The sequence below is a fragment of the Symphodus melops genome (assembly GCF_947650265.1).
Source record: "Symphodus melops genome assembly, chromosome: 16".
In the NCBI taxonomy this organism is placed as follows: Eukaryota; Metazoa; Chordata; class Actinopteri; order Labriformes; family Labridae; genus Symphodus; species Symphodus melops.
In genome coordinates this window covers 23,416,029-23,443,713 of record NC_136706.1, presented here as the reverse complement: position 1 = coordinate 23,443,713, position 27,685 = coordinate 23,416,029, and the positions used below count along the sequence as shown (strand labels likewise).

The 27,685-nt window shown below is 48.0% G+C and overlaps 2 protein-coding genes across 3 annotated transcripts; both read left to right on the top strand.

Annotated features, from left to right (window-relative positions):
• Nucleotides 1-293: 293 nt before the first annotated feature.
• On the top strand, nucleotides 294-16,654 carry scai (suppressor of cancer cell invasion). Its single transcript, XM_079364750.1, has 17 exons — nucleotides 294-456; nucleotides 1,717-1,834; nucleotides 4,801-4,896; nucleotides 6,140-6,226; nucleotides 6,708-6,806; nucleotides 7,009-7,105; nucleotides 7,754-7,852; nucleotides 7,961-8,113; nucleotides 9,461-9,562; nucleotides 9,783-9,884; nucleotides 9,963-10,041; nucleotides 10,302-10,401; nucleotides 10,624-10,705; nucleotides 11,072-11,144; nucleotides 11,623-11,796; nucleotides 11,930-12,030; nucleotides 13,332-16,654. The coding sequence occupies exons 2-17, from the start codon at nucleotides 1,728-1,730 to the stop codon at nucleotides 13,476-13,478; spliced, it is 1,698 nt and encodes a 565-aa protein (XP_079220876.1). The 5' UTR covers nucleotides 294-456; nucleotides 1,717-1,727; the 3' UTR covers nucleotides 13,479-16,654.
• Nucleotides 16,655-20,411: 3,757 nt separating this feature from the next.
• odf2a (outer dense fiber of sperm tails 2a) lies at nucleotides 20,412-26,983 on the top strand. 2 transcript variants are annotated; one of them, XM_079364332.1, is made up of 19 exons: nucleotides 20,412-20,574; nucleotides 21,163-21,279; nucleotides 21,404-21,517; nucleotides 21,830-22,012; nucleotides 22,106-22,293; nucleotides 22,368-22,494; nucleotides 22,585-22,713; nucleotides 22,825-22,899; nucleotides 23,001-23,072; nucleotides 23,161-23,277; nucleotides 23,356-23,541; nucleotides 23,694-23,803; nucleotides 24,153-24,288; nucleotides 24,406-24,516; nucleotides 24,701-24,964; nucleotides 25,242-25,342; nucleotides 25,552-25,714; nucleotides 25,921-26,046; nucleotides 26,117-26,983. In XM_079364332.1, the coding sequence occupies exons 1-19, from the start codon at nucleotides 20,572-20,574 to the stop codon at nucleotides 26,285-26,287; spliced, it is 2,493 nt and encodes an 830-aa protein (XP_079220458.1). In that variant the 5' UTR covers nucleotides 20,412-20,571; the 3' UTR covers nucleotides 26,288-26,983. The 2 variants fall into 2 exon arrangements, with proteins under 2 accessions (XP_079220458.1, XP_079220457.1); XM_079364331.1 differs by having other exon boundaries at nucleotides 22,582-22,713.
• The last annotated feature ends 702 nt before the right edge of the window (nucleotides 26,984-27,685 follow it).

The following is a 27,685-nucleotide window of genomic DNA, read 5'->3' as shown; positions in this document are numbered from 1 at the left end:
GTCCTCCTGCAGACAGCAGCTCCGGTCCGTCCTCTCTGCGGGGGGGGCACACACAGCAGCTCCGGTCCGTCCTCTCTGCGGGGGGGCACACACAGCAGCTCCGGTCCGTCCTCTCTGCGGGGGGGGCACACACAGCAGCTCCGGTCCGTCCTCTCTGCGGGGGGGCACACACAGCAGCTCCGGTCCGTCCTCTCTGCGGGGGGGCACACACAGCAGCTCCGGTCCGTCCTCTCTGCGGGGGGGGCACACACAGCAGCTCCGGTCCGTCCTCTCTGCGGGGGGGCACACACAGCAGCTCCGGTCCGTCCTCTCTGCTGGGGGGGGGGGGGGGGGGGCACACGGCTCGTGCACACACCGAGGGAGATGCCATCAGAGCCGCTCCGCCTGCAGAGCTCGTCGCGGTGATTTGTTGAAGCATCACCTCCGTTCATTGACGCTAGCCGGCTGGCTCCAGAGGTAAGGAGGATTACACAAGCAGCCTGTGTGTGTGAGACCAGACATCTTCATCCACATCATTGTTTGCATGCAGGCTGATGTCCTGACTTCACTGAGCCCATGTTGCATGCAGAGCAGGCTCTGTGTTCTAGCTGAAGGCTGAATGAGAGCTAGTTAGGTAGATTCATGTTCACCGAGTTCATCACTGTCTAAATCAGCAGAGTTTGCATCACAGCTGTCTGATTCATCCTGATTTCATTCCTGCACATATGTGGTGTTTTGGGATTTTATTTTCTATCAGTGCTTTTGTCTCTCTGTGGTCTCGCCTCCCTCTCACACAGGATGCTCTAATGCCAGCGCTGCATGCACGACCCATTCAAGCTGTTTGTAACTGTGCATGGACGGCTCCTCTTTGTTGGACCTTTTTCAGAGACAGGACAGAGGACAGAGTCAGGGATCAGGCAGGTCGGATTCAGACCCGGGCCGCCGGCTCTTGAGGACTTTTGGACGCTTTCGAGGTGTGCACTGGTCAGAGGAGCTGATGTGAACCTGCAGAGACTCTGACAGCGTCCCTCCATCACGCAGGGACACGCAGCTCGCTCACCGCACACTTTGTGATCTTCCAAAAGTTAAACGGCGTGAACAGACGCCATCACCTCCTCTGACCTGATTGCCATCCTTCTTTGAGAACAGGAGTTTGCGGCTGCTGTGAGAATGAAAATCTGGGACATCCCAGGTCAACCTAAAAAAGGTGGCCATGTGACGCATTTCCTCCACAGTTACGACGAACATACTTTATTTCTGTTCCCATTGAAGTAGGCCAATCTCTGAGGTTGGACGCTCAGCTTGCAGAAGTATTCATGCCAACGTCTCAAATATCAGCAAGGCTGCGACCGATGGATCAGACAGCCGGTCTGTTGTGTTCTGCATTCATCGAGCCACGCCGAGCGCTTCCAAAAAGAGCCCGAAAAAAGTTTAGTTTCACCGTCAACCTGAAGGCAACGCGTGTTTTTATTTCTTCTTCTCCTTCATATTTAAGGTCCTCTTTTTAAAGGTATGTAAAGCTGCTGCTTTGAGTCCTACGGCCTCCGTACATGGAGGACACCCTTTAAACATCCTCTTTGAACGTGTCGTGATGCTTTCAATGTCGCGTGTGGAGCAGTAAAAAAACCCACTGGACCCATCTGAGAGGGGACATGACTTTGTATGAATCTGTTTAACTTTCTGCTCACACATGGACTTGTCTACACTCTTAACACATGATGGTTGTGTGTGTCTCAGGTGTGAGTGTCATGACTGGAGCGGAGACGGAGGAGGACATCCCGTTAGGCGAACGGAAGACGGTCACAGATTTCTGCTACCTTCTGGACAAATCCAAACAGCTCTTCAATGGGCTCAGGTTGGTCTTCACCTCACTCTGTTGTTTTTCTGTAACATGTAGTAAACAAGCGTCGGCTACCTGTGTGTGTGTGTGTGTGTGTGTGTGTGGGGGGGGGGGGGTGGGGGGGTACAGGAAAAGATGAAGCCAAATACTCCCAGGTTTCCAGGAGGTGAGTTCATGTTGGACCTTTGTGCAGGACGAGATGTGCCAGCGCTCAGTGCCAGGACAGGATGTGTTCAGGTGTGTCCACAACTCCCCGTCACGACGGCGTCTGAAGGCCGTGACAGAGCGCCGCTTTAAGTACACCTCTGATACGCCTCGTTTGCAACGTGCAAGGCGTGCAAGTGTGTGTGTGTGCGCCGTGTGTGTTTACACGCAGTGCCTCTCGTGCGTCCACGACTCGTGCAACATGGATGTCACGTCGTTGTAGATGTTTCTCTCCTTGATTGGGTGAGACAGCTGAAGAGAGAGATGAGGAGCGGTGTGAAGCGGCCGGGATGAGACTGTGCTCCTCTGGAGGGGAGTCAGTGTTTCCCCCCCAAGTGAAGGACTTTCAGCACGCTTCACCCCGAAAGTCCTGCTGGTCTGCACACAGCGTGGACAGTCTTCATTACAGAGACGTCCCGGGACGTGCTGTCTGTATCTGACTAACAGGATTATAAAAAAGACTCAGAGGAAAGTAGCTGTCTTGTTCTGCGTGTTGTTAGGACGCCGACTCGACCACGCGTCGCCTTTCTTTCTTTCTTTCTCGAGTCTTGTAACTAAGCAAGCGTCAGGATGGCGCCCTGTGAGTGCGCCCTCAGTGTCTCGTCCCCGAGCACGGTGACGCTGACAGGCGGAGCGGTGCAGCGTCAGCAGTAAGACCAGTGTCGTACAGAACTGTTGTGAGGAGCTGAGCCAGTTTCAAAAGGTGTTTGAGTAGCGATCAGCTGATCACCATCAGCTCGTTAATGTTGTAAATAGGTCAGTGCTCATAATTGGTTTCATTACGTAATCACCAGAGAAATCACTGAAGGTTTCCATTTCCACATCAGACGTTGTAAAAGCAGCTAAAGATAGTCGGAGTCAGATCAGGAGACCGGAGACGTTTTAGTTTTTTTTTTCTGCGCACAGATTGTTGAAGGGACGATTTAATCCTGCTGTTTGGACTTTTTTTTTCTTTTTTTTTTTTACATAAACAAATATTATAAATCTTCTGGGTCCATGATGTAATAAAACAAACAGAATATGTAGTGTCTGTTCTTCAGCCTCACAGAGCTCAACATGCAATACTCTCCTGTGTGAATGTGTGTGTGAGTCCTGACTGAGGGAGAAGCTGGAGTCCTGCTGGCTGTGTTGTTGTCAGAGCTGTGTTTACATGGCTCCTCCCCTTGTGTATAAAAGCTGTTTGAGTCAAGAAGAAGAAGAAGAACATACTCACTGATTATTTGATGAAGAGTTTTTAGATCATTCTGTGTCAGTTTACATGAAGCTAACCAGCTAACTAAAGAGCGCTAACATTAGCATGCTAACACAACAATACAGGACACAGGTAATTAGAGCTAGCAGCTAACTAAAGAGCGCAAACATTAGCATGCTAACACAACAATACAGGACACAGGTGATTGAAGCTACCAGCTAACTAAAGAGCGCTAACATTAGCATGCTAACACAACAATACAGGACACAGGTGATCACAGCTCGAGCTGAGGACGAGTTTGTCAGCTGTTTGTGCTAAATGATGGTGCGTTGTACCTGATAACTCCTTCATACATGAGGTTTTATGAAGTCAGGTTTTCTCTTAAACTAACCTGAAACAGGTGAAAGATTCTTCCTGTGTTCATACTTTTATTTGACTGCAGTTAATAAGTTAACCTTTAAAAAAAATGAGATATGAGTGGCTTTCAAAAAAAAAAATCCTTTTTTACTTTTCCTTCAGGTGGACGAGATGCCGTATCAAATGTTTGTTGGTTTGCATTAAATTGAAGATGAACTTTCTTGTTCCCTGCGTACGCACCAACTGAACGGTGCCGTTTGCTAACCTTACACGTTTATATGACACCTTCTGTTATTTTACATAAATACAGTCATGCTTTCTGAATTAAGGCTGGCCTAGTCAGGAAGCTGACTAAAAAAATGTCTGACCGTGTAACTGAACTGCTTTAAATGAAGAAACTTTAAATCACATTTCCCGTGTGTTGGGTAGGGTTAGCTTAGCTCGTAGCTCCGGCGTTTGTCTGAGGAGCCGTCTTTCCTGCTGACAGATCAGAGGCGGAGCTCGAACATCCTTTCTGCTCGTGTTCAGTGAGACGTTCTCGAGATGTTCAGTGATTCTGAATCTAATGCAGTAATGTGTGATGTTCAACAAACCATCCCTGTTGCACGGCGGGGATTTCCTGCTCACCTGCCTCCTGCAGGATAAACACCAGGTCGACACTGTCATGCTCTGCCGTTTATTTCAGGTTACTGAGATCATCAAACAGAGTCTAACAGAGCCGAGTGGAGATCAGAACCCCAGACTGTCTCTTAAAGAAGCGACCCTTTCAATAATTCAGCGCTGTCCATGTTTTTAAAGAGGATCTGTCCATAAGCTCAGAGAGGCTGTGAGAGTAAAACGGGCAGAGCGACCATCTGGAGGAGCAGGAGTCAGTGAACGCCTCGTGTCATTGAGTGCCAAACAGGACGGAGCTGGAGCCAGGACAGTTTCCTGTTTTTTTTTTAGCTCCGTCAACCTGACGCTGATCCTCAGCTCAAAGAACACCAGGGGAGGGGAGGGTCCCATTGTGACATCACAAGGAGGACTGGACGGGTTTATTTCACATTTTGTCCGTCAGTAGACTCTGAGAATACACAAATAAATGTTCGTAAACACTGTAGAAGAGGATTCTTCATGATATGCTCCACCTGTATGAAGGTGTTTACTTATTTTCATCTCAGTAAAAATCTCGAGGTGGAGGCATTTTAAGAATTTCTTCATGAGCCGGTGTGTCTTCTGTCCCCTGCAGAGACCTTCCTCAGTATGGACACAAGCAGTGGCAGTCTTACTTTGGACGGACGTTCGACGTCTACACGAAGCTGTGGAAGTTTCAGCAGCAGCACAGGTTATTTCCTCCTCTTTTTGCCTCGTTTTCTTTTTGTCAGTTCCTGCGGTGGCCACCAGGGGGCAATCACAACACATTGAACTGGAACACATTTAAATTAAGAGAAGCCGGCTGCAGAATTAGGAACGATGCAAATACAGATATGTGTGCAATATGTAGAAAAGAGGCCTTTTCAGTTTTAGACCCTATTTAGAGAGTCAGTCTTCTCCCCTCATCAGAGGCTCCTTAAATTCATCCAAAGAGCAGCTTGATAGTTCTTTTAAAAAGCACATTGGGGTCGCCCCGGCTGATAGATACTACAAAACATCTCACACCATGAGTCAGAATCTGATCACGGACGTATAAACTCAGATATTCCTTAAAAAGCTCGTCAGCTCCCGGCTTTTCTCCAGAGCTTTTAAAATGAGCTTGAATTAAACAAAACTTCATATTTGATTAAAATTCAGCTTCTTTTATTTTCTCTGTTTTTATTATATGATGTTTGTCTGTGAACGTTTTAAAGGGTTGGTCATTTTTGGAAAGTTGCATTCTCTCTGTGCTCCTTCTTCACCCTCTCCCCTCTGTGCTCCCTCTAAAGCCACGCCCCTCCCCCTCTGTGCTCCCTCCAAAACCACGCCCCCTCCCCCCTCTGTGCTCCCTCTAAAGCCACACCCCCTCCCCCCTCTGTGCTCCCTCCAAAGCCACGCCCCCTCCCCCTCTGTGCTCCCTCTAAAGCCACGCCCCTCCCCCCTCTGTGCTCCCTCTAAAGCCACCCCCCTCCCCCCCTGTGCCCCCTTAAAGCCACGCCCCTCCCCCTCTGTGCTCCCTCTAAAGCCACGCCCCTCCCCTCCTCTGTGCTCTCTCTAAAGCCACGCCCCCTCCCCCTCTGTGCCCCCTAAAGCCACGCCCCTCCCCTCTGTGCTCCCTCTAAAGCCACGCCCCCCTCTGTGCTCCCTCTAAAGCCACGCCCCTCCCCCTCTGTGCTCCCTCTAAAGCCACGCCCCCCTCTGTGCTCCCTCTAAAGCCACGCCCCCTCCCCCCCTCTGTGCTCCCTCTAAAGCCACGCCCCCTCCCCCTCTGTGCGCCCTCTAAAGCCACGCCCCCTCTGTGCTCCCTCTAAAGCCACGCCCCCTCCCCCCTCTGTGCTCCCTCTAACGCCACGCCCCCTCCCCTCTGTGCTCCCTCTAACGCCACGCCCCCTCCCCCCTCTGTGCTCCCTCTAACGCCTGTCATGTTCAGTGTCTCGTGTGTTCTTTCCTGACAGGCAGGTTCTGGACACTCGATACGGACTGAAGAGATGGCAGATTGGAGAAGTGGCGTCCAAAATTGGACAACTTTACTACCACTACTAGTAAGTCCCACTCGACTAAACTCCTCTGAAGGGATTGGGTCGGGAACTGGAGGGATGCCGGTTTAAGTTCCGGTGCTTTTTATTCCCCGTCTGAAAACGCCACAAAGAAGATGAGACAACAGAAGCAGAACGAGTCCTTGAGTTGGGTTTGTTTGGTGCTTTGCTCAAGGAGGACGTGACCCGGCACCTCGTCCATATTTTGGTCCACACAGGGACCAGCGACCCTCCTGTTCCCGACCCACCGTCACACCCCCACCAAGACAGCCAACCAAACGGCTCCTTTAGAAATGATGCACGACTTCTGTTTAAAGACAGCACTCGATAGGTCGACATTAATTTATGGATTTAAAGATTGTTCACGTCTGAAAGGTTTCTTCTTCTTCTTCTTCTTCTTCTTCTTCTTCTTCTTCTTCTTCTCCTTCTCCTTCTCCTCCTCCTCCTCCTCCTCCTCCTCCTCCTTCTCCTGCTCTGTGATCGACAGCCTTCGTACCTCAGAAACCAGTTACCTGAACGAGGCCTTTTCCTTCTACTCTGCCATCCGTCAGCGCTCCTACTACTTTCAGGTCAACAAAGAGGACAGGTGAGCGCCCCTTGTTTCTTCAGTTTATAAAATGGAGCTGAATACTCATTTCTCCTCGCTGGTCTGCGGAGAAATTTGCAGTCACGTGTGTTTTGTTTTGTTTTTAAGCGAAAGGCCGACACGTGATGCTGCATGCGTGCTGCGCTGCGTTCTGTCAGCGGCGTGTCGATAAAGGTTTGTCTCTTCTGTCGTTCCTCATCAGGCCTGAACTCGTGGTGAAGAAGCTTCGATACTACGCTCGCTACATCGTCGTCTGTTTACTGCTCAACAAGATGGACCTCGTGAAGGTTCTGGTGAAGGTACACGAGACTTTCATTTTCCTTCAACCAGCTGATTGAAACATTCTGGAACATTTTCACGAGTCGTGATTCTCAGGACGGATCTCTGCTCGGACGGTTTGTAAGACTAAAGTCTAGAAACAGGAAATCAAGGAAGAAACTTCCTCTTCTTCCATGTATGTAAAACGTTCACCAACAAAAACAATCAACTCTTGCACTCAGGATGCTGAGCGAGCTTTCTGTAAAGCCTTAAAGCCAATATGCAGATAATTGATTGGTACTAAATATCCGATTAAAAATGATTAACATTTGATAACAGTCATTTCATTTAAAATTATTTCAACAGCATAATTTAGTCATTTGTAAATGATGAAGGTTATTTATTATGTTTCTGAACGTTTGGGTCATGACATCACTGCGTGGTTAAATGTGACAGCTGACGGATGTCGAGCGTTCGACCTTCTGTTAAATCTGTTTGTTTGTTTTCAGTCAACCTTTTGAATTGAAGGAAAGTTGTTCTTGTTTTTTTGTTCGCGTTGCAAATACTGCGAGTTGACTCCAAACACGTGGTACAGAGGACGCAGAAAGAGACGGCGTGCCATAAAGATGTGAGCGGCGTGTAGACGTTGTGTGTAGACGTTGTGTGTGACGCCTGCCTGTGACCTGCAGGAGTTATCGGAGGAGATCGAAGATTACACGCAGAGATTCAACACGGAGGACCAGCTGGAGTGGAACCTGGTCCTGCAGGAGGTGGCTGCGTTTGTGGAGGTAACCAACAACACTCGTCTCTCTCATTACCCATCATGCATTTCAAACGCCGCCCACCAGAACGGTGCATGTGACGGCTCGCTGACTCACTCGTGTTCCTCTCATCAGGCAGACCCCGTGATGGTCGTGAACGACAACAACTCCGTGCTGGTCACCAGTAACCGTCTGCAGGAGGGCAGCGTGCCGCCGCTGGAACAAGGCATGGTGGTCGGCCAGCTCGTCCTTGCAGATGCACTAATCGTCGGCAACTGTAACAACCAGGTTTTAACCCACTAATTCTAATTTACTGTGCCGAGTGCTTCACACACGAGTCTGTGCTTTTTGTTTGAGCTGATCATGTGACCTGCAGCTCTGCGCTACATCTGAAGCCTTTTTCACACAAGCACACCTGAACAGCCCGCCTGCCTCTGAACTCTCCCCGAGTCTCTCACAGCGGGACGTCTCCCGTGTTGGACAGGAGGTGGAGTGTGGCGTTCAGGGGACAAGATGGCGGACGGAGCAGCTCATAAAACCTCCTGATATGTGCAGGAGGAGTTTCTCCTTCTCGACCCTTCATGTTTATTCTGCAGCGGGTCCGAGCGACCTCTCGGCCCGTCATTACGCCACATTAGATTCTAGAGCAATGAAGAAGCTTCTTCTACTAACTGAACTGCTCTCTGCTTTATTTCTCAGTCTAACCTCAGACATCAACGATTCATCAAGGATTTGTTTTTATTATTTTACACTGATTTTTCCTTTTAACCACCGTCGTATTTCACCTTAAAGGCAGGGTTGGTCATTTTCCTCCAGATCCACTTTTATAAGATGTTGGTTGAAAGTGTCTTTAGGTCCTGACTGACATTAATAACTCAGGTTCTCTGAAAAAGGAACAAAGTAAATCCATCATCTGTATCAGTTTGTAAGTCTGTAAAAACTTCAACCAATGTCTGCCACGAGGTACCAATCTGATGAACCAATCACAGCCTCCCTGTCTCCCTGAGTTTACTGACTGCTGAATGAGATGAGAGACGACGTCGTTTCTACACGATGAAGAGATGAGCTGAGGTCACCTTCTGGAGGGACAGTGAGGGGGCGTGGCCTTAGAGGTAGCACAGAGGGGGAGGGGGTGTGGCTTTAGAGGGAGCACTGAGGGGGGAGGGGGCGTGGCTTTAGATTAGAGGTAGCACAGATGGGGAGGGGGTGTGGCTTTAGAGGGAGCACAGAGGGGGGAGGGGGCGTGGCCTTAGAGGGAGCACAGGTGGGAGGGGGCGTGGCTTTAGAGGGAGCACTGAGGGGAGGGGCGTGGCTTTAGAGGGAGCACAGAGGGGGGAGGGGGTGTGGCTTTAGAGGGAGCACAGAGGGGAGGGGCATGGCCTTAGAGGGAGCACAGAGGGGGGAGGGGGCGTGGCTTTAGAGGGAGCACAGAGGGGAGGGGCGTGGCTTTAGAGGTAGCACAGAGGGGCTGGGGTGCAGATGGAGCACTGAGGGAAAGCTGCTTTCGGCATCATGCTGGTTTTCCAAAATGGCCGACCCTGCCTTTAATATCTACTAGAAACTCAACTTTGTCTCATGTGCGAAACTTCTCATGTCTGATAAATGTCGCTGCTGCTTTTTTTTGTCCTCTTTTAGGTGAAGTTCAGCGAGCTAACCGTCGATATGTTCCGCATGCTACAAGCTTTGGAGAGAGAGCCGGTGAACCTCGCCACGCAGACGTCCAAACAAGGAACGCTGGTGAGTGTGGCGTCTCCGACGTCTCTGTCCATGTGCTCGTAGCTCAGCTGCCGTCATTTTGGCTCAAAAGCTGAAACAAAGTTCCGAGCTGTGGAGGACAGAGAGACACGAGGCTCTGATGTTAAACATGCACCCGGGTCACTCCGGGACTGAGCCACTCTTCTGACTTTAAACTTGATGTGACCTTTGAACCGTGACGTGATGAAATGTTCCTCCACAGGAGCCCAACGAGAAACCAGCCAAGAGAGAAAACCCTCACAAGTATCTGCTGTACAAACCCACCTTCAGTCAGCTTTTCACCTTCCTCTCCGCCTCTTTTAAGGTCAGTGAACTCTGAAGCGTGCAGCGTTACAACTTCTGAGTGTCGCTCTTTGTGATGCTAGCTCTCTCACATCTGCAGGAGTTACCCGCCAACAGCGTCCAGCTCGTCTACCTGTCAGCGACCGGCGTTTTCCCGACGGGTCACACGGACTACGAAGGTGAATCTTTTTTAATTTTCACGTCACACCTGCAGACAATTCAACTGATTTAAAGGAGCTGAATGCATTTGAGAAAAGAAATCAGTGACTCTGAACCTTCGTCTATGTTGAGGTTAAAGAGTGTGTGCTGTGACACAACGCCATCGTCAGTCCACAGTCTCTCTGTCCGTCTGATTTCCGCTCCTGTCTGGTAACGATAGGACTCAAAGACATGTGTGATACGCCTCTCTTGAACCTCTTCCCTTTGCACACGTCTGCAGGGCCGTATGACTTCGGAGGAGTTCTGACGAACACGAACAGAGACGTGGTGAACGGGGAGACGGTGCAGAAGAGGAATCAGGCGCAGAAAGAAATGCACTGGTGAGCAGGAAAGGGTTAACTTCCTCCAAGTCTTTTTGCAAAGCGATATTTTTAAAGGCATCACACGCGTGTTACACATTCAGTCTGTGACTGCTCGATGACGTCTGAGACGACGAACAACAAATCACGACATGCCCCCCCCCCCTCTCCTCTTAATGTTTCCTGTCTCTCTGTTTCTCTACGATCCGTCACGTGCTGTGACACGTTGCGTGCTCGCTGCAGCCTTCATCCAGGAGACTTGTTCCCTTTCACCCGGAAACCTCTCTTTGTCATCGTGGATTCTACAAACAGCACAGCATACAAGGTGCGTCGAGTTTCAGCTCCGTCTCAGAACAGGCTGTTTCTGTGTCTGTAGCTTTAAATATGTAAATGAGCTGCGTCTGGCCACGCCCCCCTCTCTGGAAAGTGTCACAAAAAACAGTCATGAAAAGGAGCTTCGGACTCCAGCGCTAATCTGAGGGGAGAATATCACTTCACCTTCGATCTGAACACGCCGAGAAGCTGGCCGTCTTTCTCTGAGACAAACATCATGAGAGGACAGTTGATGGTCAGACTGAACACATTCAGTAGTTTGTGGTTATTTAAGGACACTCCTCCTCCTGGATGGAGGGAGAAGAACTCACAGAGTCACAGAGCTGTAAACTAACATGTCTTCTCTTTCACCTCACAGAATTTCACCAATCTGTTCGGTCAGCCTCTGGTCTGCCTCCTCTCACCGACCGTCTATCCAAAGAGTGTGCAAGGTGGGCCTCACTTCTGACCTGCACACATATACATCTGAGGATTCTTCAGTGCTGATGGGTTTTATTTTATTTATTTATTTTTTTATCTGGTTTTGTAATGCAGATACACATCACACAAAACAGACATAAAACATTATATATACATTTACAGTTTAGCTGAATTTCTTAGCTTTCCTTTTTGAGTAGTTTTCCTCTCCATGAACATTTCCCATTCTCTTTTTCTCATTAGTTTTTTTTTATTATTTTGTAAACACAAATAAAACCAAGAACATTTGAGTCGCTCCTGAACAAAGACTGTCACATGTGGAACCACCTTAAAGCGTCCATCCCAGGTTTCCAGCCGTCTTTAAATGTATCACGCTCGTTTTTCCATCTGAGCGATTTCTTGAACCAGCTCGACACGTTTTTTTTATTGTGATGTTTCCATTTGTTGACGTGATGATGATGATGACGGGTCTTCCTCTCTCCCCGTGTTCAGATCAGTCTCAGCGGGGGAGTCTGTTCACGCTCTTCCTCTACAGCCCCCTCCTCGCCTTCTCCTCCGTGTGCGGTTTGAGCAGCCTGCGGCGAGGATTGTGGGAGCAGGCGCAAGAATTTCTACGCAAAGTTTACCATGACATCGGGCAGATGATAACCCGATCACGAACCATAGGTAGGAAGCACATCTGCTGCACCGAGTGTGAGTGTGCAGCTGTGGCTCAGTGGGTAGAGTCGGTTTGATCCCAGCTCCTGCAGCCTCGTGTCCTGTCAGAGGCTCTAACAGTCTTCTCCGTGTCTCTCTGCAGATCAAGCCTTTTTACAATTCTTTGGTGACGAGTTCCTGCGGCTGCTCCTGATCCGTTTTGTGTTCTGCTCAGCGGCACTCCGGCTGCACAAACTCTTCCGGGTGAGTCACTTTTCCATTTTGAATATAATACTTCAGTTCAGTCTGTCCCAGTAAGTACCGTGTGCCGGTGGTTTACAGCACTTAACGTGGACCATCAGGCACAGAGCGAAGTGTGCTCCACTTCTGACAGAAAAGTCCGACTGACAGAATATGTAGCGCACACTTCATGCACTCACATCCAAAAAGCTCCTCAGAGCTTCTATTTAAAGCGAAGTGCTCCAACAATGCAGCACCGTCCAGAGGTGTCCGAGATTTAAAGAAACAGAAGAAAATGTTTTTCGTCCTGCGTCAGGATTCTAAGAGTTCAAAAATGTTCAGCTGCCTCGGAGAGAAGACGTGATTTATCTCAGCCATCTGGAAACACCTGAAGTGACTCGACACAAACCCTCCAGCTCTCTTAAAGGAGCAGTATGTCACTCTGCCCCCTAGTGTTTAAAATGAGTACTGTAGTCTAAACTCTAATCATCACAGAGAGCTGGCTCCGCCCCCTCCTCTCACATAGGTCAGCATGTGGTGGACACTGTAGCTTCAGTGTTTAGCCAGCTCTGCATGTAGAGACACTGTAGCTTCAGTGTTTAGGCAGCTCTGCATGTGGTGGACACTGTAGCTTCAGTGTTTAGGCAGCTCTGCATGTGGTGGACACTGTAGCTTCAGTGTTTAGGCAGCTCTGCATGTGGTGGACACTGTAGCTTCAGTGTTTAGGCAGCTCTGCATGTGGTGGACACTGTAGCTTCAGTGTTTAGCCAGCTCTGCATGTGGTGGACACTGTAGCTTCAGTGTTTAGCCAGCTCTGCATGTGGTGGACACTGTAGCTTCAGTGTTTAGCCAGCTCTGCCTGTGGTGGACACTGTAGCTTCAGTGTTTAGCCAGCTCTGTATGTGGTGGACACTGTAGCTTCAGTGTTTAGCCAGCTCTGCATGTGGTGGACACTGTAGCTTCAGTGTTTAGCCAGCTCTGCATGTGGTGGACACTGTAGCTTCAGTGGTTAGCCCGCTCTGCATGTGGTGGACACTGTAGCTTCAGTGTTTAGCCAGCTCTGCATGTGGTGGACACTGTAGCTTCAGTGTTTAGCCAGCTCTGCATGGGTCTGTAAAGCTTTCTGCGTTCTAACCTCTCTCCATGTTTCATCTCCAACATTGATCCTAGTTTGAGCAGCTTTCTGCTGCTGGAGCTTATTAGAAACATGCAGAGGCTTTTTAGCTCGGGTACAATCACGTCTCCGTCTTCAGTGTGGACGTGTGTCTCAGGCCGTTAAAGGAGGTCAGCTGGGGAGTCAGCTGTGTCTTGTCTTCTTCTTTCAGGAGTCTCGGAGTTTCCCAGAGTCGTACCCTGAGCTCCCCAAGCAGGACACGGTGGAGAGCAGCGTCCTGCAGAAGCACATCCTGGAGCTGGCGGCCATGTTGGACGTGCAGAGTCTATTCTGGGATGATTCACTGGAAGCCTACTAACCCGTCCCCACAGGGCCACATGGCATCAGTGTACACACAGACTCGACTGCCAGAGCCCTCACACTCTTTCTGTTTTTTACAGGTAAAGAATTTCAGCACATTCACTTCACGCCCTGCATCTGTTTACTCGTGGAAGAAAATGTCGTGAAACATGAAAGATAAGCCGGAAGGTTTCAGCTCGTGTATAAATTCCCCATGTCGGAGTGTCAGTCGTTAATCTCAGCATCACGTCAGAAGAGAAAACGACGAAAAGAAAGGCTGCAGAAAAACTTCTCAACTCGTCAAAACATCCGAAGCTGCAGCCTCAGTCATGTCAGATAAAAGTCTTTTCTTTGTGTTTTTTAAGATAATATTTATCATCGTTTATCGAGTGAAGGTTGCGTCGACGCTGTTCAGACCAAAAGAAAAGTGAATTTCTGCCGCGGCACGATTACTCACTGACGTCAACGAAGTTCTGCAACGTGACACGAATGCACAGGATGCAGGTCATTTACATATTTGTGCAATTTAAATTTTTCCAAATGGAGTAAAAGACGTCCAAAAATGAAGTCTGATCATCCAAACTGCATGAAGAAAAAAAAAAGGCGGATTTTAGGAGTTTAGGAGTCGTCGTCTTTCAGTCCGACGTGACAAATCATGAAATCAAACTTCATTTTTATGCCTCCGTTTTCAGAGGTACAAGTGAATAGAGAGAGAGTAGGGACCAACATGCAGGAGGAGCCACAGGTGGGATTCAAACCCCCCCCCCCCTCCCTCCAGGAGGGATGCATGCACAAACCACACGGCCACCAGCGGCCCGAGTTCAGACGCAGCTGCGTGTGTTTTGTTTTGGTCTGAACAGCGTCTCAACGAGAGAGAGAGAGAGACGGGTCGACAGACTCCGTAAAGTTCGACACGTGGTCGGAGTTTGATTTCACCCCGACGCTTCTCACTGTTCTTTGTATTTGCCAAACTGCGCTCGCTGTATTGCAGCTTAACTTGTAGCAGGCTGAGGTGCATGAGCTCGTGTTCACCTGTAGATATCTCGCTCCTTCACCTCATTAACCAGCAGGCCATCTTTTGACCTTTAACCGCCGGCCTTTGTGCGTATTTAAAGTGTTTCTTTCTCCACATCACTGTGCTGTATCTGCATGCAAAAAAAAAAAAAAAAAGAGAGAGAGAGAAGCGATGCATCACTTTTTATTTGTAGCTGACGCAGCGTCCGCCTTTATGAGACTTTAAGGAAGGAAATGGAGCCTGTGCATGTGCTGCATGGGCCTGTTTGTTTGTTGTCACGGCAACAAACAAGACGGATGTGTTTAACGACCGAAGGAAACGGTAATTGCCAACATGCACCGGTGCTTTTAACGCTTCAGTGATTTGCCAAACACCTCTGTTACCTTAACGCTGACGGGATCACGGCGCAGACCTGCAGCTCTGAAAGGTGCGACGGGTCGTCGTTAGCTCGCTTACTCAAGGCAACACAAGTGATCTTTAACCCTGATCCACTGCCTTAAGCGTTCAGACGCTGGGTGAAGATGAGGAGGGATGAAGAGCAGCAACCACGACGACTGAATCCAGCTCTTAAGAGAAGTCTGACCTTTGACCCGGGGATGTCTCGGTCTCGGTTTGCGTGCTCTGTATAAAGAAATGAAAACACGAGCAGCGAGCTCGCCAACGTGAGGCGTCCTGTCCTCGACGTCCAACCAATCAGAGATTGACCTGGATACATGATTCAGTCTTGGTGGCTGCTGCTGGAGATCAAACATGTCGGGATGTTCTGAGGAGCGGAGTGGAGCGCGGGAATCGTTCTGTGCAAGGCCTTAAACCAGGCAGCCATTTTTTTTTTGTTCTCGCCTGTTGGGCTGAACCATCTTTACTCCGTCTTGATCCCTGATTTAACTTCTCAAAACTCTCCTTAAAAAATCATCTCAGCAGGTGGGTCAAACAAGCGTCAGATCTGCAAACCTTCGAGCTGCTCGAACAAAACAAGAAAAAAACAGGAATATTAGCATAGCTAGCACGCTAGCATAGCTAGCACGCTAGCATAGCTAGCACGCTAGCAGAGACGCGCGCGCTTTCATCACCTCGTGTGAATACTTCAGTTTGAGCGTCGTTTGTTTCCACACCAGCGCGAGGACCGACTGCAGCACGTCGTAGAACCAAACCAGCTGACAGATAACTGCCCCTCCCCCACAGCGTCCCCGCAGAGGAGGCGGCGCCGGCTGCTTAGCGAGGCGGACACATTGAAACACTATTTTGTTGGCGTTTGTTCTATTTATTGAGTTTGTGTACAGATGATGTAAAGCGAGTTTGTTCAGTAGTTGTGTGTGATGAAACATGAAGTCGGAGCCAAATGTTCATTTTTGTTCTGAAGACGTTACATTCCATCCGTCCGACGACTTGAAGAGAGGAAAACTCGTCTTCTCCGTTTTTCCGTCGGTGGGAGAGCGAGCCGTTTCCTCCACGCTCCCACGCAGCGGCACATTCAGATATTGTGGGCTTGCACTTTATGAAGTTTGATATTGTTATGATCCTGTTTGTCGTGTTTTAGAGGGAGCCAAAAAAAAAAAAAAAAAGATGAATTCCCTTCCTTGTCCTTCTGTGATTGTTCACACTGGTGACTTCTTTCTTTTCTTTTTAAACAAAGTGTTAAAGATGGCGAAGGATGACTTCCTGTTTTCATCTGCCGTCACTTTTTTTTAACCTCTTCTGAGATGTTCCAAACATGTCGGCTGGTTTCTCTCCTCTGCAGCAATAACTGAATTAAAAACCATCCGATTATCACATCTCTCAGCCAGCGGTGCTCTCAACTATGCTGACTGTGAAAATCCAATCATGATTTATTTATTTTCTACCGTGCAGAGGAGCAGCAGCAACGACCGTAAGAGAGAGAGAGAGAAAAAAAGCGTGAACATGTTTTGTGCATTCATCAGAACAACAGAAGAAGAAGAAGTGAAGAATTCATTTAAATGGTCAAATATTGCATGTTGACAAAGTTTGTACGTTGAACCTCAGACTCTCATATTTCTATGTTTATAACATGTTACTGTACGGTGTGTTTCCCTGAACTCTAATTCATCAAAGGTCGATGCATCGTGGCACAAAAGAAGCGTTATTGAATGGAAAAATAACCCAAACAGAGGCGTGTCCTCTGATCATTATGAAATCTATAAGAATAAACAAGGTCACTTTTAGCTTCTGCTGTGTGTGGAGCTGTTTCTGTGCTTCAGGTGGGAAAACAAAGAAGGACGGACACGACGAGTGTCGACTGACGCTCGGGGAAACTCAGGAGCAACCTCTGCTGTAGAAAAGTGTCAAATCCTGCAGTTCCTCAAGTGTCCACTAGAGGGACAGGAAGTCCCATACACACCCACTCAAAAAGCCTGTTTGTCCAGCAGACATGAGCAGGTGTGATTAGTCTTTGTCTTCAAGCTAACGAGAGAAGATGCTAAACGTTAACATCAACATTAATCTGAGAAATTAAAGGAAGAATGTTCCACTCTTTCATCCAGCAGGTGTCGCTCCTGAGCTCCAGCATGAAACCAAAACAAGCAGCTGTTAGGCCACGCCTCCTCCGTACCAAAGCATCACAGAGCCACACATTCTTATATCAAGCATCCTAGGAAGATAGCAACAAGATATAAACTTCATGAACATTAATTAAAAACATGTACTGGGTAACTTAGCTAATAAAGCTTATGGAAGTGCATGAAAGACTTCCATGCAGGAAGAGGATGTTAGTAGAGTGAGATATTCATTTGTTGGGACAAGATTATTTCTTTAAATGTGATTTTCCTAAAGTGGTTTATAAAACAAGAATAAGGGATTCTTATTGGTTAACAACAAAGATACAGCAGCTTCACTCTTTAGACAGAGGTGTTCCTCTTGTGTTAAATGAATCATCTTTACAAACGAGGAGTACTTGAAGCAACTATAACTACTGTTATTATTAATAATAATAATAATCCACATTAAGATGATGAAGCCTGCTGCATGGAGGAAACTGACAAACTCTACTGAAGCTGCTTTCTGTACGTCTCTGCAGCCATCAGATTTACCCAAAGACCGTTTACACCCTGCTGAATGTTTCAAGGTCAAATATCATTTAAAATCCTCTCCTCCATGTTCCTCTAGTATGTGTCTCTAGTCTGTGTACAAACCCCCCAACGATGAGAAGAGTCCATCCTCTCTGTGGATGTGCTCAAACAGGCCGTTTGGAGATGTTCCCTTCATGACATCACAAAGGGCAGTAGCCCCTCCCCCAGGTGGGTGACACTCCCACAGCTAGGTGTTTGTTCTGCCCTCTGAGTCTGCCTTCTCACCGTAAACAATAGGACATGGAGCCAGAAAGCAGCGAGTACACCCGAGCCCTTCCAGAGAGGGGGCGTGGTCAGACACAGCTCATTTACATATTTAAAGCTACAGACACAGAAACAGCCTGTTCTGAGCAGGGCTGAAATAGAGGGGTTTATAGACATGATCAAATACAGGATCAGAGTGGATTTACAACAACACACTTCACACACATGATGAAGAGGAGCGAGGACACTTAAAGATATCTCAGCCGTATTGATCAGCTTTGTTGATGCTGAGAATCTGTGGGATCAAAATGTACAAACTGAAGCTTTCCTGATCTCACATGCTCTGAAGTTATCGCCTTAAGAGGACTTTTTTCACAGTGTTCTCGTAACGATAACTTCCTTCTTCTTTCTTTGGAAAAAATGTAACGTTCAGGCAGCCTCAGTGTTGTTGGAGGCGGGGCCCAATGAGATGTCTTTTCATGGCGCCCAGAGTTCCTGACGGTGCCCCCTGGTCATCTCAGATGTTTTCCCATGTTCTATTAGATCATAAAAATGGTTTAAGCACATATACGTGATCGGTTTTTCAGTCACACAGAATCAAGTGTTGCTTTTTCTTCAAGCTGCCGTGATGCACTTTAGTAAACATTCAGTCTGAAGAAAATGCAAGAAGCAGAAAAAGTTGAGGAAATGGCGCGTGTGGATTTGGAGGCGGGGTCATAAGGGCGTGGTCATCGCTTCTTTAAACTCACCAGAGCACAACAGAGAAACATGTTTCACGCGGACTCACAAGCACAAACGCCTCTGCATCATGAAATGACTCCACGTTCATGGAGCAGCAGGTCAACGACCCCGATAACTGCCGTCTGATCATTCCTGATCCCCCTCCCCCCAAAGTACCACGGGGTTCACTTTGACCTTTTTATACTCGCACTATATCCAACATGTGGATGCAGCCTTCCTTTGTGGCCACACGTGTGACCTGCTTGTTGTGATTTTCTGTCAAATTAGTTTCTGAGTTTGAGTTTTAAAAAAAAAGCACAGATCTCTGTACGCAGCATGTTTAGAGTAGAAGGCGCCAAAGACGGGAGGACTCTCACGTTCTCACCCTGATCATGAGTGACATCATTTCTTGTGTCAGATGTTTCTTTATTTCTGTGTTAACAGCCAATAAAAAGACAAAAAAAGAAAAACTGGCTTCATAAAATCAGCTGATGTGTGTCTTCATTTATGTGACCGAAAGGAAGTTTGTTTTTCTCTTAAAAATAGGGAGGCCGGGAGGTGACCTGGATATGTTTTTAAAAAAAAAAAGTTATTCACCCTTCTATTTTATTTTGCTCACTCATTTTATCTCTCCCACGTCTGTCTGAAGGAAAAAGCCTATGAGAAGTAAAGATGTGCGTGCATGTTTTAGTCGTTTCTTGCCTCTACTTTTTATAAACTTGCAGAAGCATCTTTACTTAAAAAAAGATCGGTGTGTTTATTATAAAAAGTGCATGTTACTTAAACATGCATCAATCATTATTTGTAGAGCGCCGATTCATAACAAGTGTTGTCTCGACATAACAGCACACTGGATCAAGTCTGTTGTCCACACGTCCTCACCGCTGAGGTGGAGGTCGGAGCGGGCCTTGCAGGGACGACACAGTCTCTCGGGTGGTCGTCGCACCAGATCACCTCACTGAGGATTGAAGTTTGGCGGAGCTCCGTCTACTCGACAGCCTGGCTCCTGCTGCCTCCTTCAGTACATAGTGAAAAAACAAACATCTGTGTCCCTTCAGGGCCCCCGTACATTATCACATGAACTTTAGTATTATAACTGCAACCTAAACTCGATCTGTTCCCTGAGTCTAAGTCTTAATTCTGTCAAAACACAAAGTTAAAACAGGTTAGTTATTTAGTCTGATTGATTATGGAGGGAGAAACATTAACTGTGAATGTGAAAATCCATTTTAATCAAATTGTTTATTTGAGGAAAAACTAATAATCTGCATATTCCTTTTAAATTCACGAAGAATGAAACATTTACACTGTCAGTTCAAATTTATCGATTTACTCAAGAGTTCATGTCAAACATATGTCATATTTATTTAGGAATAAAAATAAAGGTTTAAATGAAACATCTGCAATTGCAGACTCAAATTGTATGCAAAGGGAGCTGAAAATTAAACCAGGTTGAGCATACATTTTTAGTTCAAATTTAAAAGTTAATTTCCTAATGTTCTATGTCTAATGTTGTATTTAGAGTAACTGGAATAATTGGTACTGATTAATGTGTCAGGTTTGACGCCAATATGTAAAAGGTCATTTGTCGACCTCTAGCGGCCAAACGTCGATACTGTATGTCAACTCGAGGTGTCTCCACACGGTGGTCTTTTTATTAAGGTTTCAGTTCCATGTTTACTGCGGGAATTCCCAACAAACATATTATATTAGAGAACCAATTAAAACACGTGTTCGTCGACAGATTTGGATATCGGTTTTTTTTTGTGTTCCGTTGCGTGAATGTGAAGCGGAGTTAACTATCTTCACCCACTGAACATCTTTGATCCAACCCAAGCTTGTTGAGTTCAGTGTGTTGCTAAGGAACGTTAGAATTTCGACTCTAATCCAATCAGAGTCGGCGAAGCATATCACGTGCTTTAAACGCACCAATCAGAGACACGTCGGCGTCACTATCGGTTGAAGTTTGTCCAAGCTTTCCCAAATACAGACTTTCCTGATTTCCTGCGTGTTTTGTCTGATAAACTATCTTCTGTTTTGCTGATGAATGATATTTTTCAGTTCCTCAGGAGCGTGTTGTAGTTTCTCATATGGTAAGACTTTATAAGAGTGTTATATCAGCCCGAAGAGGCTGGACGAGCTACTGTCAGGGTTAGCTGTTAGCAAAGGTTACAGCTAATGTTTATTAGAAATGTTTCTAAAATACTTTTTAAAGACTAAAACTGCCTCCACAGTTAGCATAAATATAGCCGAATGTATTTGCATGTTTAAAACAAAATAATGTCTGTGCTGTAGATTTATAGGATGACTATTTATGGAGATTTTAACACATTTGATTTAACTTATTAATGATTGTGAAAGGGATTGGCTTTAAACTTTTAATCACACTTTATCTTCCTTTAAAGTGTTTGATTTTTATATTCCAGATTTTCAATCTTAAAGACTCAAACTTGGCAAAAGGAAATAATTATGAATCCAGTGTAACAATCACATCCCTTTACATGTGGACATGTTCTGCTGTTATTGAGACTTTATCCTCTCATATATCTAGAGAGGATCGGAGATCACTGTACTTGGAGGTGTTTTGGCTCTCCAGCACCTCGAACCCTCTCACCTGTCGTCTGTTGAACTTGTCTTCCTAAAGTGAATCCTGACGCTGTGAACGTCTTCTGTTTCTCCAGAGGAAAGCAATGAGAATTCGGTCGAGTTCGCCTCCTATTCATGTGCATGTTGATGACGCGACGCCGGTCCATGTTCACGTGGAGAGCAAGAGGAGCAGTCCCAGCAGGACGCCGCAGGTCAGACACGCACCTCTTGAAGCTCCGCCTGTCTCTGATGCTTCTCTCTTTTCTTCCTGAAGAATCCGAAGTGTTGTGAGACTCGGCCCGCTCATGTTTGTTCACACGTTTCTGCTTTTTCAAGAGCAAGGCGAAAGCCGACAGAGGAATCCTTCATCCCACAGCCAAGGTCAAAACTCGAGTGCCGTGGATACCACCAGGAAAGGCCTCCATACGGGACGCCACGCACACGTGGGAGGTAACGTGTTCTTAGAGCAGATCCTGAACTTTTACTCTAGATTTATTTTTGAGCTTTTTACGTTTTTATTTCGAGCTCGGACAGTGGATCGTGGATAGAGTCAGAGAGAAAGGAGCAACGGGTCGGATTGGAACTCGGCCCGCCCGCTCACAGGACCATGGCCTCTGTACACGATGAAAATGCACCAACCACGAGGCCACCAGCGACCTCCCCACAATGTTTTAATAAACCCAAATCACTTCCTCTTCAGATGAATTGAATCATCGTTGAATATTCATCCAGCCAAACGTGTGGTGTTATTAACTCACCTAGGGACCAACGCACCGCCTGGAGATCACGCCGCCACACCCTGAACCTGAACCTGAACACTCCCAGTCTGCACTGCGATTGGCTGACCTCACATCCGAGGAAGAGGAGGGTCTGCACGGGAGAATCAGCCAGTATGAGAAGAAGATCGACAGCCTGATGACTGAAGTCAGCTCTCTGAAGAACGAGGTGAGTTTTGTCCTCGGAGCAGCTCCGTCACAGATGGTCACATTTAGTTGACCAGTCACGTGTGTGTGTGTGTGTGTGTGTGTGTGTTTGTAGGTGGAGCTGCGGAGGAAGGAACAGCAGCTGGAGCGACAGTCGGAGCAGCTGAGCGTCTCCCAGCGGGTGATCGCCGAGCAGGAGGAGGAGCTGGTGGAGGTGACGAAGGAGCTGGAAGAGACGGAGCGAGAGAACACACGCCTGCGTCACTCCATGGAGAAGATGATGGAGGAGGGCGACTACAGCAGGTACGCGTCATCGAGCTCAGCTCTCACAGAGCTTCCCTCAAAGGATTTCTGGTCACACGTCTGTGTGGTCACAGATCAGACCGAGATAAAGACGCTCTGCTCAGGAAGCTGATGGAGGCCGAGGTGGACGGGACGGCAGCTGCACAGCAAGTCTCCGAGCTGCGCGAGTCCGTCTCCAAACTGTGCCGAGGGAGCGGCGGTGTGAGTATGAGCTCAGTCTGAGGTTATAGAAACATAAAACATCCACCTCCATGGTTATGTATTAAAGAGTTGAAGGACCCGTCTCAGCAGAAGACACTCTCCGGACCCGAGTCTTCGGTCTTGGCTCGTCAGAAGGATTTGCTGCTGCAGAAACTGGAGACGTTTGAGGCTACGAACCGAACGCTGCGACACCTTCTGAGAGAGCAGCACGGCTCGCAGGTGACTCTTCCTCTCTGGATGTTCTGTGATCAGCCGTAAGCATGTCTCTGCTGCGGGTGGGAAGAAACAGAGTCGCTCATGGTTGTCTGCTGTGTGACTTCCTGTGAGCAGAAGGAGACGCTTCGTCTGTCGGAGCAGAAAGAAGCTTTACTGAAAACCCTGGCCGACACAGAGGCAGAACATGCGGTGAGTGTAACAAACACACAGCCGCCTGTTTCCTCCTTTTTCATGTGAAAGGTGTCGACTTGTCGTCCTGTGTTTGAAATGTGCTCTTCTTCTTTTTGAAGCATCTCGTGGTGAAGCTGAAGGAGAAAGACAGAGAGCTCGATCAGCTCTGCAAACTCCTCGACTCCGAAAAGGTAGAGCTGTTTGAGAAGGAGCTGCGTCGAGGCAGGATGTGAAGGTATGTGATGCTTCATGTGTTTCTTTTCTTTTGTTATGAAAAAGGAAAACTCAAAGAGCACGTCTGAGCTGTCCAAGAGTCTGGAGTCGACGAGAGCTCGTTTACAAGGACAGCTCCGGAGTAAAGAGGCTGAAAACAACCGGCTCACTGTGCAGATAAAGGTTGGTCATGCTTCCTTCTAACCACAGCGTGAAGTGATCCGCTCTGACTCTTTGATTTTTATCTTTCTGTCCGTCCAGAATCTGGAGCGAGCGGCCAATCAGCAGAGGGCGGAGATGGAGCGTCTGAAGGAGCAGCTGGAGGGGATGAAGCAGCAGGCGAGTTCAGACAGAGAGGCTCTGAAACGAGCCACCAGAGCTCAGAAACAGAGAGCGGAGCGCAGCGAGGGCACGGCGGGCCAGCTCAGCGTCCAGCTGCTCAACCTGGTACGGACCATCAGCCGCGGCAGGCCAGGACACCTTAGCTTTATGTAGTCATGACACACACACACACACACACACACACACACACACACACACACACACACATTCTCTCTGTCAGAATGAATAAGACATGACCTTTGTGTGACTTGGTGCAGGAGCAGCAGGTGAGCGAGGCGCTGAGTGCAGCAGAGAGCTGGCAGAGTCGACATGCACAAGAAGTGAGAGAGAAGAGTAAAGTGGAGATCGAACTTTCACTGATGAAGAGGTAAAAAGAGTCTTTGCTTTGAGGAGTCTCAAACACCTGAAATACTCCAGTCATCTTTATTTTCTTCTGAAGTTTTTAATGGACGCCGTCAGAGTGTCACAATACAAACGATAACCTTAAATATGGAAAGATCTGGAATCCTGTTTTGAGGTCATGTAAACTTTTAGTTTTTGTTGATTGCTTCTGAAACAACAACAGACACTCTGAATGTTCCTTCATCCTGTAAGCTCTGGTATGTCAGCACCATGCATCAATCTGTTTGCACCGGATGAATCAGCAGACTGTGTTGATGAAGCTGTAAGAAGTGAGCGTTGACCTCCTCTCTCCTCTGCCGTGTGACGTGTTGCAGCCGTGCAGCCGAGCTGTCGGAGCAGCTGCAGAGCTCGGAGGAGAAGAGTCGAGTGGAGAGAGACGCTCTGCTGGAACACCTGCACGCACTGACCACAGAGGCTGCCGCCGCCCGGCAGGAGAACCAGACCCTGAAGGTGAGACAGCGGACGTCCTTCCTGTCCTGGTTCTCCTCTGATCCACTTACACTGACGTGGATTACATTAGGAGCAGGGACTGTCGTGTTGATTTAATCATGTGAAATCATCCGTCAGGCGGCCGTGTCGACAGCCGAGGAGAAGCTGGCCTCGTCTCGGTCTGAGCTGCAGCAGGTCAGAGCGTCCATCCAGCAGTATGAGAGCCTGGTGGACAGTTATAAGATCCAGGTGTGTGAACACTTCTGTATTAAACCCAACGACACCTTTTGAATTGCTGCTGTAGATTTCTTCGTCCTGCAGCATCGTTCTCTCTGATTGTTGTTCTAACATTGCAGAAAGGATCCGTGTTCCCTCAACCAGAAACTCACATGACTCCATTTGTCTTTTTTTAAATTCCATGGCTGCTTCACAGGTTGGAAACACGCGGGCCGAGGCAGACGAGTACAGCGCCCGGCTGGCTCAGGTGGAGCGGGAGGCGCAGGCGGCGCGGGCGGAGCTGGAGAAGGAGGTGGAGGAGGTGCGCAGACAGCTGCTGGCTCGGCTGACGGAGCTGGAGCCTCTTCCTGAAGCTTTGAGACGCTCCACGGTGCAGCTGCAGGAGGCGCAGGAGAGGGAGCGCAGCCAAGAGCGACGCAGCAAGGAGCTCAGCTCCACGCTGACGGAGCTCCACATGAAGGTCACCGCTGTCACACCGGCCTTAGGCTCACAAAATAACCACGATACAAACTATCTGTCTGCTTAACACCATGTGACGGCTTCCCCTCCTGGAGCCACTGAAGCTGTGAATCTTCCTCAAACATGACCTGCAGACTGGACACGTCACACACTGAATTCTTACAAAAGGCTTCTCTTTAAATATCACATCAACTCTGCTCCATGATGTAGTCAGCACACACAGCTTGTGTTAGTGAAGGAGAGGTGGTCTGATGAAAGATGGTGTCTGGTGTTGGTAGGTGGAGACTCAGAGCAGCCAGGTGGAGCTGCTCAGACAGAAGAACAAGCTGCTGATGGAGGAGAACAGACAGCTGCAGCAGCGAGTCGACAGCGTGGAAAGGTGGGTCAGCCTTCTTTCACCTGGACCGTCACACTGCAGGGCTGAGGTCTTTATGAGAAGTATAACATGGAGTCTGTGAATGTGCTTCACTGAAGGTTCTTCAGCATGAACTTGTGAGCATTTCCTGACCTGAGTGGACTCGTGTCAGCTCATTCTCGAGGTCGGGTCTAGCGTGTTGTAATACGGGTCCTGTTGTTGTGATCTGGCAGGAAGCTGGAGGAGGCCGACGGTCAGAACAGAGACCTGCTGGCGGTCGTAACCAAACGGGAAGACACCATCCACAGCAACCAGCTCCGCCTGGAGGACAAATCCCGGGAGTGTTCGCTGCTGAGCCGAAAGCTGGAGGAGGCTCTGGAGGATGCTCGACAACAGGTCTGCAGACTGACAACAACTGTTAACAAAACAAGACTGTGGCACTGAGCATGAGAGCTGCTGCACCAATCAGACCTCTGCATTTACTCGTAACAGGTCGCAGAGATGTCCGACGAGTCCTGACTCAGGCCCGTGTTGTTTTGTCTTCAGCACTTCTTACAGATGCTCTGTTATGTAAAGCCTGTTTCCTTATTCATTTGCTCCAGTTGTCAGTGACCAGAGAACGAGCAGCCACCAAAGAGCGCTCCACTCAGTCCAAGATCCTGGACCTGGAGACACAACTGAGCAGGACGACCTCCGAAATCACCCAACTGCAGCGCAGCAAAGAGGAGGTACAGGTTGGAAGAGCGCGAGGCCGTCAGCTGAGCCAGCAGGTGTCTAAGGTGTGTTTGTGACCCACAGGTGGAGCGGCGGTACCAGAGCAGGTTACAGGATGTGAAGGATCGGCTGGAGCAGTCGGACAGCACCAACCGGAGCCTGCAGAACTACGTGCAGTTCCTCAAAGCCTCGTACGCTAACGTGTTTGGAGACGTAGCTGTGAGCGGCTCACTGCGAGCGCCCTCGCCCATCTGACAGTCAGACTGCACACCTCCGCAAACAGCACCGCTTAAAGGCTGTCAGCAGGGATGGGTTCATGAAGAGCGGCGCCATCTTTTGGAGGGAATGTCGTTTTTGTAAAGATTTGTTAAAAACCTATTTATAAAACACGACTTTTAATCAAAGCGTTTTATAGACGTGGGAAATCCTTTGTAAATAAAGAAGCTCTTTAAAAGTCGAGTTTAAACATGTTTGGTGTGAAAACACACGAGAGCTTCAACACACACAACATGGATCCAGCTCGTTTTAAAAACATGCATCATTTGAGACTTCTTCACACTGAAGAGGAGGAGAAGACCTTTAAACATGGTGTTGAATTAGTCTTCACTGAGAGCTTTCATGAATGCATGATGGGTGAACGTCGTCTGTCACTTTGGACTGAATCGACCGACCTTAGCGAGTGAAGTGAGAAGTTTCACGTCTTTGATGCCCGAAACAAAAACTCTGGTATGTGCTCGATCTTTTTAAATCAATATATACTGTATCTCTGTAGCCAAAGACATCCGTATTCAAAATAGAAAGACTGTGCAGAGCAGAGACATTGGTGCTATCCAAAACAGTGATTGTGCATTTACAGTTTCTCAGACTGTTTTAGAGAATTACAAAGATGTGTATAAGACTGAATAACTTAAATCCAGCAGTGGATAACGTCCACGCACAAATAAAACTGTTTTTTTTTTTTTACCCTGCATGAAAGCCGACTAAATACTTTGTGTGTTTCCTCATCTTCTGTTTTTGAGAAGATGTACTTTATTGATCCTGCGAGGGGAAGTTAAACGTGTTCACACGAGGCACGAGGCTGAAATACAAACAGGATGCTGGAGAGATGTCGGAGTGAGCTGAGCTGGTGGGGTGAGGGGGTTCGTGCCTTGCTCAGGGGCACCTCTGCAGTGCTCAGGAAGTGAACAGGAACCTCTCCAGCTACCAGACTAATTTACAGATTTGATCCGCACCAGGACTTGAACCAGTGACCCTCTGGTGCCGCCATCACGTGATGCAGAGTTAGAGGTTGTATTTAGACCAACACGACACTTGTTGTCTCTACAAGGATTATAGCTGCTGTCATATTCCTTTCAGCTTGACAAACATTTTAATAAAATGCATGACTCATGGCTTTAACTTTACCACACAATCACTTTATGGGACGGCCGGTGTTTCAGTATGAGAACATACAGTTTCAGTTTACAGTCAGGATCGATTCTGCAAACAAATAAAAGCAAAACTACAAGATGTGAGCACATGAACACTGGTGTTCCTGTCTGAACGCTCCTTGTGGAAGTCAGCTGATACTGAATGACTCCTCACAGACCACCCAGAGTTTCATGTATGGAAGGGTCTGTTTATTTTCACACTTGAACACAATCTCTCATGAGA

Excerpts from the sequence above, each read along its gene's own strand:
- scai (XM_079364750.1), top strand. The coding sequence starts at position 1,728 with ATGACTGGAGCGGAGACGGAGGAGGACATCCCGTTAGGCGAACGGAAG. Across the intron at positions 6,807-7,008 it reads CAGGTCAACAAAGAGGACAG|GCCTGAACTCGTGGTGAAGA; the intron begins GTGAGCGCCCCT and ends GTTCCTCATCAG. Across the intron at positions 9,563-9,782 it reads CGTCCAAACAAGGAACGCTG|GAGCCCAACGAGAAACCAGC; the intron begins GTGAGTGTGGCG and ends GTTCCTCCACAG.
- odf2a (XM_079364331.1), top strand. Across the intron at positions 23,804-24,152 it reads GAACTTTCACTGATGAAGAG|CCGTGCAGCCGAGCTGTCGG; the intron begins GTAAAAAGAGTC and ends GACGTGTTGCAG. Across the intron at positions 25,715-25,920 it reads TGGAGGATGCTCGACAACAG|TTGTCAGTGACCAGAGAACG; the intron begins GTCTGCAGACTG and ends CATTTGCTCCAG.